General features: G+C 38.2%; 1 protein-coding gene across 2 annotated transcripts in view; it reads right to left on the bottom strand.

Annotated features, from left to right (window-relative positions):
• Nucleotides 1–969: 969 nt before the first annotated feature.
• The window catches only part of lmod3 (leiomodin 3 (fetal)), a 31,221-nt gene continuing 18,845 nt past the window's right edge, over nt 970–13,345 (bottom strand). For both annotated transcript variants that reach the window (XM_057858054.1, XM_057858045.1), the window contains exon 3: nt 970–1,300. In XM_057858054.1, the coding sequence (XP_057714037.1) occupies nt 1,253–1,300 (48 nt within the window). In that variant the 3' untranslated portion in view covers nt 970–1,252. The remainder of the gene's footprint in view (nt 1,301–13,345) is intronic.

Below are 13,345 nucleotides of genomic sequence, written 5' to 3' on the forward strand. Positions count from 1 at the left end.
TAGAAACAATTGCTAATAACCTGACTTTTAGTTATTCAGTTGGTTTCAGAAATGGCTCATATGAAAGCTAAGACCCTCCCAAATGATGTTGAATGTACAAAAATATATTTGTTTCACTGAAAAAAGATTTATCATTCAATGAAGACTTAAAGGTCACATTTTGGCAAGACAAAGGTTTTGTCGCCTACAAAAAGTAGTGTGAAAATTGAACAAAAAATGTACTTCAAATACAAAAATATGTTACATAACATAAGCGAATTAAGTAGTGATGCTGTGAGATCCAAATTTAATATTTTGTATGACTTCTATGGGCTTGAAGGACTGCATCCATGCGGTTCGGTATGGATTCATAGAATTTATTGATGAAGTCATCCGGAACATCAAAGAAAGCAGTCTTGCATGCCTCCCAGAGTTCATCAATATTCTTGGGTTTCGTCTTCCATGCTTCCTCTTTCATCCTACCCCAGACGTGCCCAATGATGTTCATGTCTGGTGACTGGGCGGGCCAGTCCTGGAAGATCTTGATCTTCTTTGCCTTGAGGAACTTTTAGAGATGCGATGGAGCACCAATTTATCCCTTTTTATGGTTAGGAATGTAAGAGGCAGCTAAGATTTGTTGATATTTTAGACTATTTATGTTGCCTTCCTTCCCTTGTGTTTTATTGGCATGCTAGCAAACCCCACTGACTTGCGCTAGTTTAGCCACTCCAGAGCCCTGAAACTAGCAAACTGCATAGAATCTGTTGAAACCAACTCCACAGACTAATTAAACCGCCGCTAATGTCAAAAATTCTGAATTTCCCCTTTAATGTTACCTTCAAATACATTCACATCAAAGGTGTGACTTCCACGAATTAAAATATCATTAATTCTTTTCATAAGCTTCCAGACACATAATCATCCATCTGGGTGTTCCCAGATTGTTCAGAGCAAAGTATTCACTACATGTAGACTTCTGACTTTTGAAGTAATTCAACAAGATCTCAAGTAAACAACCTCTTTATTCTGGGATTTAGCAAAAAAATTAAATTCTGATTACATGACACACAGTGATAGGGGGAAAAAGCATGTCTATTCATAAAGTGCCAGTAAACTGGTTTGAAGCCACTATACCTACCAGATATTGGCTTTTGTGAAACATAGTGGAAAAACAGCCAGCTGCTATATGTGTGGACATGTGTATTCTTTTCACTGCGCAGTTCATTTCCAAAATACAGTACGCATCAAACACATATTTGAATAAGTCACTGCCTCAGATGAGACTTGTTTCACTTGATTCCAGAGCTTTAGGGAGCGGCACCTGTAAGAAAAGGAATCAATTTGTATTAAAGTTCGATAACACTTTACAATAAGGGTCCCTTAATTAACATTAGTTCATGCATTTTTCGACAATAACCAATGTTAAAGTAACATTACAATAATTAACATAATTGCTTATCAAACATTTATTAATATATTAATTAACATGAGTTAAAGCATTAGTTAATGCATTAGTTAATGCATAACCAGACAGTAACTAATAGTTTGGTCAAATTAAAAAAAAAAAAAGGCCTATATAGGGTTTTGGGTTAGGGTTAGTTAACTTAAGCATTTATAATTTCTTAGTTAAGGGACACATGTGCTACACTTTACAATAAGGATACAAAAACATTCAGTAATGGTTAATTAAGGTTAACCCTTGAGAGTCGAAAGACGCGCCGGCGCGTCCTCAGCGCACGTCGTCTTTGAAGCGCCCTCACGTTTTAATTACGTCACCCACATGCCGTTGGTTGGTTGGTCTCGTTTTAAAGTGTGGAAGTTGCGGTTTACTCTCGTTATTATTTGAAGTCAATCGACCAACTAAAACGTGAGATATTGTCATTTAAGTTTTATAGTTTTATTGTCCTCTCAAAAAAACATTAAAACGCTGCATGGATCATTTGTTTATGTCTATATTTCCATCATTTCTTGTCCTTTTTCAAAACGGAAGCTCCATGAAAAAAACACAAATCAAACGAACCCTTTCGAAGTCACAGTGGAAGCACAAAATGCGTTTTTTTTTAATAAATATAACTGCCGTGCGAGGTTCCACCGAGCGAGAGGGAGGAGTGTTCTGAAGCAGCGAGTTGGCGAGCGACGGCCGTTTGGATCGAGCAGCGACTTTGTGTGACTTTGAGAATGAACGGAAAACTAAATTTAGCGCAAGCAATTGTGCTTTTTGATCAACTTGAGGAAGAGGATGGTCCAAATTCGTCATTATCGTCTTCTTCGGAAGAGTCCTCAAGTGAAGATAGTGACGGATTTGAACACGTGGGTGACGCCATCGACGAGCAGAGGTAAACCAACTCACTTTTTTTTTTTTATGCTGAGAAAGTTTCTTTTGAAAGTTTCTTTTGATATTGCAAGACAAAGTTAATTTTGATGCAATATACGTGTGTGTTTGTGTATATAATAATATAATGTGCATATCAGATCAAAGTCGTACGTGCAATATGTGTATCCCAGGCAGGAATTTACAATTTGTGGTGTTCTTCTTTCTATATGAAGATTAGGGATGTAGCACTTATTCAGCTATGGTATTCTTTCTATTGTCATACATATAGATTTCCATTATTATTTATTGCTGTATATATTTTTATTTTATACTTTATTATTTTCATAAATACTGACTTTTTTTCATGTACATTTATAGTGACAATGAAAGTAAAGTGAAATGAAAATGGAAGTGTGGAAAGAGGACCGACACCCCATGGAAGTGTGGGGCTGTGTGATGTAGCCCTGTGACTAATTCCAGGACGAAACTGCTTTTTTGGAGTGGCACACCTGAAAAAAATTTAACTTGTTTATTGTAAATATTTTTGAAAATACTTTTTTTTCCTCCCCAATGTTATATATATATATATATATATTCCCACAATCAGTCTCCTCAATTTGTGTATATAAATGTGTGTTCAAGAAGCTTGATTGTGTGTACATAGTTTTCATCAGGTGATGGGCCACAATACCTAAACTCATAAAGAGATGGCCTCTAAACACTTTTTGTGTTAGATGGTATATATTTTTTTTCACTGTTCTGTCTGCTGTATATAACCTGTTTTGACTAGAGCATGTATAAAGGCAAAAAACGCCTATGGCTATACCTGTTGTTTATGTTGAATTGTCAACTTTAAGACTATTTATTCTAAATTTTTTTGGTTGAATGTTCATCCTAACATGTTGAATAAATATTACAAAGTTTCAAAACGGTTTGTTACGCATGTTTGGTTGTCAATTGGACATCAATATTAAAAATTTTGACAAAACGATTTTGGAATTTTTGGTCTTTTTTGGCCCAAAATGATGATTTATAATTGGTCAGTGAAGGAAACAACATTTTGGACATGAAGTTCAAGGTGTCACAAAAAAAGGGACCAAACCAGGCCATCGTAAACAATTCTTTCTTTGAAATATAAAGGCAACTTCAAAGGCATGCAAAATCAGACAAAATAGGCCCAGACCTTAAAGGGTTAAGTAATACTTATGAGGTACATTCACGTGAACTAATACCATACTCAAGGTTAGGTTAGCAGCACCCAAGGACTCACAGAGCAATGTTTCTCATTTTAAAATAACAATCACTTACTAGTACCAGTGTACATTAATAACCATTTATTAATGTACTAATTTATATTTGAATTAATGTTAAGTAATGTATTATATATATTATAACCTAACCTTATGCATGGTATTATTTAACGTAAACGTACCTCATAAGTATTACTTAACCTTAATCAACCATTACTAAATGTTTTTTGGATCCTTATTGTAAAGTGCAGAACAAGTGTCCCTTAACTAAGAAATTATAAATGCTTTAGTCCCCCCCCCCCCCCCCCCTTAACCTTTATTAACCCTTAAACACCTAAGCCTATCTTGGCCGAATTTGCATGCATTTGATGTTGCCATTATATTTCAAAGAAAAAATTGTTTACAATGGCCAAATTGGGTCCCTTTTTTCAGGACACCTTCAACTTAATGTCCAAACTGCTGTTTTCTTCATTGATCAATTTTAATCCACATTTTGGACCCAAAAAGACAAAAAAATCCCAAAATCTTTTCTCAAAATTTGTAATGTTGACGTCCCACTGACAACCAAACATGCTCGACCAACCGTTTTGAAGCCTGATCATATTTATTCAACTTGTTAGGATAAACATCCAGTAGAAAAAAATAAGATTGAATAGTTTTATGTTTGACAATTCAACACAAACAGCAGGTATGGTCATAGGCGTTTTTGGCCTTTACACATACTATGGTCAAAACAGGTTATATACAGTGCAAAATAGTTAGGAAAAAAATTATATATATCATCTAACACAAAAGGGTTTGGAGGATATCTCTTTGTGAAGTTAGGTGTTGTACCCATCACCTTATCAAAAGTATATACATACATGCAATCAAGCTTCTCGAACACACATCTACATAAAAATTGAAAAGATTATAATAAAGAAAAAATATATATGACATTGAAAAAAAGTATTTTAAAAAATATTGACAAGTAGTTCAGTTCAATTCAAAATGTGCAGGCATGCGACCCAATAAAGTTTTTTTTTTTTTTTTTTGCGCACTCAATAAAGCTTGAACAGGTCACGGAGCTGCGTCACACACGACGTCACACAGCCTATTCTTTCGCCATTTGCGCGCTGCCGTCACTTCTATTCGCCGAGACGCCGACTCATGCTAAGAAAAAGACGACAAATACGGCTCCTCTTCCTCCTTGAGTTAATGAAATAATGCATTAGCTTGCGCTAAATGTAGTTTTATATTCATTCTGCACGTTTCAAAGTCGCTCGCTCAAACCAACCGGCCGTTGTTTGCTTCGCATGCCTCCATTTCATTAGTTGGCGCCTCGCTCGGAAATTTATTAAAAATGATCACATTCGGTTCGTCCTTCTTGACATCACAACGGCTCTTGGGATATGTAGTCTTTTGTGCTGCTTTCGGTTTTGAAAAAGGACAAGAAATGATGGAAATATGGAGATAGATACATGGTCCATGCAGCGTTTTAATGCATATTTATGACTGCAATAAAACTATAAAACTAAATGACATTATCTTCCGTTTTTCTTGGTCGATTGACTTCAAATAAAAACTGGTGTGGACATCAATTTCCGCACTTTCAAATGAGACCAACCAACGGCATGTGAGTGACGTAATTACAGCGTGACGAAGCTTCAAAGGCGATATGCGTAAACGCGTCGCTGCCGACACGTTCAGTGTTAAAGGGTTACTTAAGGGACCCTTATTGTAAAGTGTTACTTAAAGTTCTATGATGAAATTATCATACACTTTATGTTCTGAGGGTGTGAGATTTTAACGCATTTTTGTAATTATGACTTCTTTTTATCTTTTTTTTTAACCATTACTGGAACCTCTTATAACTCATTGGCTGCAATTTACAGGGAGGGACGACTCCTAGTCAAAATGGATTGGACGTCATGCAATAGCATATAATCGCACTCAATAAAACAATATGATAATGATGAGAAAACTCATTAGCACTAAGAGATGAGCATTCACGGCCAATCTGCCCAGTTCAAACGAATTAGAGGTCTAACGCCGTCAATGGCATGCAATGTGTTAAAATATCAGAAATCGGAAAATATTTACTAGGTTTTTTTTGTTTTTTTTTGCCCTTAAAAAAAAAAAAAAAAAAAAAAAAAACATTTACACGTTTCCCCTTTTAAATTTTAAATTTTATCATAAAAATTAAATATACATATATCTTTCAAAAAAGGGAAGCAGAGAATATCCATTTTATAATATGAAAAACAAATGTCTACTGTAATGACCTCTGTCCCTGACATGGTTAATACACTAACACTGAGCAACAAAAAAAAGTCTATACAGTATTTAAAGTCCAGTCAGGGGCGGGGCTTAGGGAGGTGCTGGGGTGCGGCTGGGCCCAGGCCACTACTCAAAATGAATACACCCTTTTTCACCTGATAACATGACATTTTTATTCTTCATTTTAGCATTTTAGAATGAATTTCCTTTCTCCGAAGTTTAGTCTGGCTGCCATCATTGATTCAATGGGTTTAATCTCCAAAAATTCCATCGACAATTTGGTTACCAGCTCCTAAAGACTGAATACATTTTTTGGCACACCCTGTATATACCGTAATTTTCAGACTATAAACCACTACTTTTTCCCCTCATTTGTAATCCTGTGGTTTATAGTCCAATGCAGTTTATCTGTTGATTTATTGGGTTAATAGGTAACACTTCATTTGACAGCGGCGTCATAAAACTGCCATAAGGCCGTCATAATTATGACATGACACTATCATGGGCATTAATGGATGCATATGACAGATGTCATTAGGTGTCATCCGGCAAGTTATGTCACTAACTCCATTTATGTCCAGCTCGGATCTTTTACATCCATTTAAAAGTGAGATACTTTAAGCATTTATTCATGCTCATGGCAGTGTCATGTCATAATTATGATGTTCTTATGACAGTTTTATGGCGCCACTGTCAAATAAAGTGTTACCAAATACCATAACTAGCAATTAATGAAACAACTGGAACAGTAACTGAAGAAATAATTAGCATAGAACAGGGGTGTCATAACATTTTGCAAAGGGGGCCAGATTTGGTGTGGTAAAAATGTGGGGGGCCGACCTTAGCTGACATCCTTTACGTAGAACAATATATTTAATCAAATTTTAGCAAGCCATTCTGTGTGTCACATTTGCTTTATTATTTTTTTTAATTAATAATTTCAACAATCTCGCAACTAGCCTTTGTGGCATTCTCTTTCGACTCTCGGGCTCTTGTGAAATACTGCAGCTGTAAATTTAAACTAGCTTCAAGTTGCTTGAATTTCTTGCTACGTATCTTCTCTGTAATCTTGTCATACATGTCAGCGTGTCTTGTTTGGTAATATCGCCTCACATTGAACTCTTTAAAAACAGCGACAGTCTCTTTGTGAATGAGGCAGACACAGTTGATGCGTATTTTAGTGAAGAAATATTCCAATTTCCACCTATCCTTGAAGCGTTGGCCATCGCAGTCAACTTTTTTTGTTGTTGATTGTCGTTAATTGGGAATAAAGGGTTACCCGGGGTAATGTTGCTTGGAGTGCTGCTACCTTTTAGTGGTCAAATGAGGAGCAGCATTTAGTGTGTAAGCTACTTCATATGCTGGTAGCAGTACTGCTGACCAATTTATTAAGCCTGTGTGCGGGCCAGACATTATTGATTTTATGACAGAGGCTGGGGGCCGGATGAAATTTGACAAAGGGCCGCATTTGGCCCCCGGGCCGGACTTTGGACATGTCTGGCATAGAACATGAATTTTGATTGTTATTTACATCTGTAGTGCTGCAATGCATGCTAGGAGGCATGTTGAACGACAGCAGCATTGACAGCAGGTGGCAGCAAAGGTTGACTGTGTTAGGGCCTCCGCTCCTTCTTCCTGAAGCCTTCCTCAGGTGAGGGGAGTTTGGCTGATTACAGGTCAGACGGGTGGAGCGGCCACAGCTGAGAGCGGTTTACATCAGCCAGCTTTAAAAGCCCAGCAGACGCACCACCACGTCGCCCGATCAACTCGTCTGGTTCCACCGTCAGTTGTTTCTCGCATTGCTTGGATACGTTCTCTGATCACCGGCTCACGACTTGTTTTTTCTCTCGCCCCAGGACCTGTTCTCTGCGCGCCCCTTGTCGGATTCCACGCCTGCCTCCTTCCGAGCTCCCTCGCCTCACGCCGGCTCAGCCATCCTGAACAGAGCACGCTACTACAACACTTCTTCCTTGGTGTCGCTAATAGAGCATTGGTCATCACAAGCCCTGTTTGTCTGCACCGGGATCATCTCCTGCTCACGCACATCCTAACAGACTGTCTCCCTCAAGAGAGCAGTAATGGCCAAATAAAACTTCTTGGAGCAATGAAGCTTTGGAGCAAATTGGTTCAAAGCTTCATGGTGGTTCATTTGGTCTTATGACAGTCTTATGATGCCGCTGTCAAATGAAGTGTTACCGGTTAATATATTTTGGTGTAAATAACCCATAATACAATGAGGACAGCTGTGGCTTATCTATGAACAAATGCTGTTTTTGTGTCAAATTTGGTGGGTGGCGGCTTATAGTCAAGTGCGCCTTATAGTCCGAAAATTACGGTATGTATATTGTATATATATATATATATATATATATATATATATATATATGCCCGTTAACGCGATAATTTTGACAGCCCTAATATATATATATATATATATACACACACATAAATACATATATTAATTAATATATATTAATTCAGTTTTTAAATTAATCACGTTAAAATATTTGACGCAATTAACGCACTAGGCCCGCTCAGACAGATTTAAATGTCAGTACAGTGAAAGGCCAACTTGTTAATTGTGTTTTATGGAGTTTTTCCGCCCTCTGCTGGCGCTTGGGTGTGACTTGGATATGTTATGTGGCGTAATGTCGCCCTCTACTGGCGATTCAGTGCAGCTGATTATTTGGGTTTCGGCGCGCTTTTCTGACGTGATTATATGTCGACGCGAACTCACACTAATAGACAGTGCTATTCAGACCAGCTAACGTCCGCATCCAGTATTCAGTGGCAGTTCTCATAGCCCCATCACACTGTTTGTGTCTAATACATGCATCGCTTGTGAGTTATATTCCTCCTTTGTTTATATTCATGAGCATTAGATAGTTATTGATGATGTGTATTTGAATTTGTTCACATATATGGTGAAATGCAGTTACATTGTTAGATGCTTGTGAGCTAATTGGCTAGTGCTACTGCTCAAATGGACACGTGTGTGTACATTTTATGTTATTTTGTGATTTATGCAAGTTATTGACACATTGCCTTGTTATTTTCAGTTTTACAAAAATACAAGAAACGTGCTCCTGTCAAAAAGAGATGACTTCAGTAAAGCCCATGCAACTTTGCCACACCGTCTGATTTCTTTTTGGAACTTATGTTCGCTATCTGTCAATTTGTGTACTCACACACATTGAGGACAGAATAGGGCTACTAGTTTATTTTTTGATTGAAATTTTTACAAATTTTATTAAAACGAAAACATTAAGAGGCGTTTTAATATAACATTTCTATAACTTGTACTAATATTCATCTTTTAAGAACTACAAATCTTTCTATCCATGGATCATCACTTTAACAGAATGTTAATAATGTTAATGCGATCTTGTTGTTTTATTGTTATAATTGTTAGGTTTTGTATTTGTTTTCTCCTAGTGTAACTTGTCCCTGTGATTGCCCATTGATTTCACCTGATGTGCCTTCTCCTAGCTTATCCTCCTGTGCTCACCTGTTCCTTGTTGTCTCGTTAACCCTTGTTTGCGTGTGTGTAATATAAGTTCCCATTTTCTGTTCACTCCTTGTTGCGTCATTGTCTATGTCTACGTCTATGTCTACGTCAATTTCAAGTCCGGTCCAAGCCCTCGTGTACCAGTCCCTCCGATTTAAGTAAGTTTTGTTTGAATCTTGCCCTTTTGATCCTCAGTGCTTTCAGTTGTACTTTGTGTTTTTGTTAGATATCATTAAACGTTTTTTGAGTTCACCTGCCTTGCCGCTTTTGTTTCCCTGCAATTGGGTCCACACAACCTGCCTGCCTGCCCGCGTCCCTGACAATAATAAACAAATACAGTCCTTATGTACCGTATGTTGAATGTATATATCCATCTTGTCTTATCTTTCCATTCCAACAATAATTTACAGAAAAATATGGCATATTTTATAGATAGTTTGAATTGCGATTAATTGCGATTAATTACGATTAATTAATTTTTAAGCTGTAATTAACTCGATTAAAAATTTTAATCGTTTGACAGCCCTAATATATATATATATATATATATGTAATAGTATCCCCCAGCCCCCACTTGGCTGTTCGCCTGGAGGGGCCTCCATTTTCAGTTAGGCCCCGCGAGTCATGAACAATTAGCACTCCACCCCCTTTACCGCTCTTCTAGAGAGGCCCGTGTCGTATGGAGGGGACAGCGAGTGATGAGCCAGTGGCACACCCCGCCCCCATCCCAGGTTGCTCAAGGGGCCCGTTGATGCTCATCGCCCCCGGGCTTAGTTCACATTAGTTTAGCCACTGAGTCCAGTAAATGGATGTCTCTCACTATACTATCTGTACAGAGACAGACAGGTGATCATTCCAGAGTGCCCGTCCTCTCATTCTAAATTAGCTGAGCTTAACTTACACTTGGCTACGCTTCCAGCCCTAAACATAATACGATGATGGATGTATTTTCATCCAGAGAGGCATCTATAGGATGGCGCTTGTACCATAGCTTGTAAGATTCTTTATAACCCCTTCACTGCCATAGCCCTAAACCTGATATTTTAAGGACACACAATGTAAATTTGACATGCAGTGTATCACAAAAGTGACTACACCCCTCGCATTTCTGCAGATATTTAAGTATATCTTTTCATGGGACAACACTGACAAAATGACACTTTGACACAATGAAAAGTAGTCAAAAGTGTGTGCAGCTTATATATTACAGTTCATTTATTTACCCCTCAAAATATAGCCATTAATATCTAAACCCCTGGCAACAAAAGTGAGTATACCCCTTAGAAACTACGTACATCCCTAAATGTCCAAATTGAGTACTGCTTGTCGTTTTCCCTCCAAAATGTCATGTGACTCATTACAGGAGTGCTGTCAGCATTGCTACAGAGATTGATGAGGTGAATTGGTGTGCATGGCTGTCACCCCAGGAGGAAGCCTCTTCTGAAGACGGGTACACAAGAAAGCCCGCAAACAGTTTGCTGAAGACCTGTCAACAAAGCACATGGATTACTGGAACCATGTCTTATGGTCTGATGAGACGGGCAGGCTTTCTTGTGTAACGTCTTCAGAAGAGGCTTCCTCCTGGAGTAACAGCCATGCACACCACTTTGATGTAGAGTGCAGCATATGGTCTGAGCACTAACAGGCTGACCCCCCACCTCTTCGATCTCTGCAGCAATGCTGACAGCACTCCTGTAACGAGTCACATGACATTTTGGAGGGAAAATGACAAGCAGTACTCAATTTGGACATTAAGGGATATACGTAGTTCCCATGCGGTGTACTCACTTTTGTTGCCAGGGTTTTAGATATTAATGGCTATATTTGGAGTTATTTTGAGGGGAAAATACATTAACTCTATCATATAAGCTGCACACAGACTACTTTTCATTGTGTCAAAGTGTCATTTTGTCAGTGTTGTCCCATGAAAACATATACTTAAATATCTGCAGAAATGCGAGGGGTGTAGTCACTTTTGTGATGTACTGTAAATATTGACACTCATTTGTAATAAATCACTGATAAACTAGAAAATGCAATTTCTGGAGAATAATACTCTAGACCAGTGGTTCTTAACTTTGCTAAAGGTAACGAACCCCACGAGATTCACGGGTGCATTCACCGAACCCTTCAGAATTTCATAATAAAACAATTTTTTAACGAATTCAAAACCTAGCAAGCTAACATCGATATGAATTCCTGTTCAAAATTCTTCCAGGTGTCTAATTTACTACAAATAATGCTTCCTTTTGCTGTAGATTTTCACGTCGGTAAATGAAATTTAACTCATCTCATATGACACTGTTCCTATTTTTGTTTTCATGGCTACATTCTCATTTTATTGTCGCATCCTTGCATCATATACTATTTTCATGGCGTAAAATCTACACAGTTCGCGCTGTCTGTAGGTCTGTTATATCTCCTCATATCAAGTGCCAGTCAACCTTCCACTGAGCAAACCGATTTCTCCTCCCATTAGACAGTGGGCTAGCATTTGAAAGAAATGGAATAAAGCCTGTAAATTAAGGGCAAACCAGTCCAAAACCTGGTCTAAAACACTACTTTGCCTAGATTTTAGTCAGCGTACAAAATAGGGCTCGGTATTTAACTTTCACCGAACCCCTGAGGTTTTATTCACCGAACCCAGTTAAGAACCACTGCTCTAGACATCCAATCCGTTTTGACTGGGATGGACGAATGAACGTTCGTCTTAAATATTATGATTTAATTTATGATAATAGTGGCTTTTTAATCATTATTATATAATATTTATAAATATAAATAAAATAAAAATAATTTTAAAAATGTAAACTTCAAACGATAAATTAAAACAAGTTGTAATAAATTGATTGAAAGAAGACCTTGCATGTGACCAGATCAGGGGCAGAACTTAGTGGGGTACTGGGGTGTGCGCCCACACCCTTTAAGGCAGGGGTCCCCAATGACCGGGCCGTGGACCGGTATCGGTCCGTGGCGCATTTGGTACCGGGCCGTGCAGAAATTGTAAATAATTTATTAATGACTGCATTCTGGCCGATTGACTTTGGCCTGTGCCGCTTAACACACCAATATCCCTGTCTACTCTAGATATACAACTACAGGATAGGAGGTCTTCATAGAAATGCATTTATTGGACTGTTAGCAGTACATCTTGTTTTGTATATCCATGTGCGTTTGGCCTCGATAATAACGTATGACCCCCACACTACAATGACTGAAAAACAGACGTATTTGGACAGATTTTTTGCGGGGAAAAGGGAACCTGACGGGCCAGAAGATGAGCCTACAACCTCAAAGAAAACAAAATCTATGCTACTTTCCAATCACTAAAGACCCACGAACTGCAAAAGAGTGGATTCGTGACCTGTATGTAAATAAACCGAGTGATTCGCGCATGTCAGTGCAACAGGAATATCAGCTTGTAGAGATCGCAAATTACGGCGACCTTAAACGTACATTTGAGACAACAACTCTACCGAGGTTCTGGATTAAAGTCATTTCGGAATATCCTGACATCGCTAGGAGCGCACTAAAAATTGTGCTATAATTTCCAACATCGTATCTTGGTGAAACTAGCGTCTCTCAATCTGCCATCTCGGGACCATCTCGTCACAACGAAACAAGTTCAGGCCTCCCACTGATTCAGCGGGTGAGTTGTATTTTCCCTGCACTTACAGTGCCTTGTAAAAGTATTCGGTCCCCTTGAACCTTGCAACCTTTCGCCACATTTCAGGCTTCAAACATAAAGATATAAAATTTTAATTTTTTGTCAAGAATCAACAACAAGTGGGACACAATCGTGAAGTGGAACAAAATTTATTGGATAATTTAAGCTTTTTTAACAAATAAAAAACCGAAAAGTGGGGCGTGCAATATTATTCGGCCCCTTTACTTTCAGTGCAGCAAACTCACTCCAGAAGTTCAGTGAGGATCCAATGTTGTCCTAAATGACCGATGATGATAAATAGAATCCACCTGTGTGTAATCAAGTCTCCGTATAAATGCACCTGCTCTGTGATAGTCTCAGGGTTCTGT

The sequence above is a fragment of the Corythoichthys intestinalis genome, chromosome 2 (assembly GCF_030265065.1).
Source record: "Corythoichthys intestinalis isolate RoL2023-P3 chromosome 2, ASM3026506v1, whole genome shotgun sequence".
In the NCBI taxonomy this organism is placed as follows: Eukaryota; Metazoa; Chordata; class Actinopteri; order Syngnathiformes; family Syngnathidae; genus Corythoichthys; species Corythoichthys intestinalis.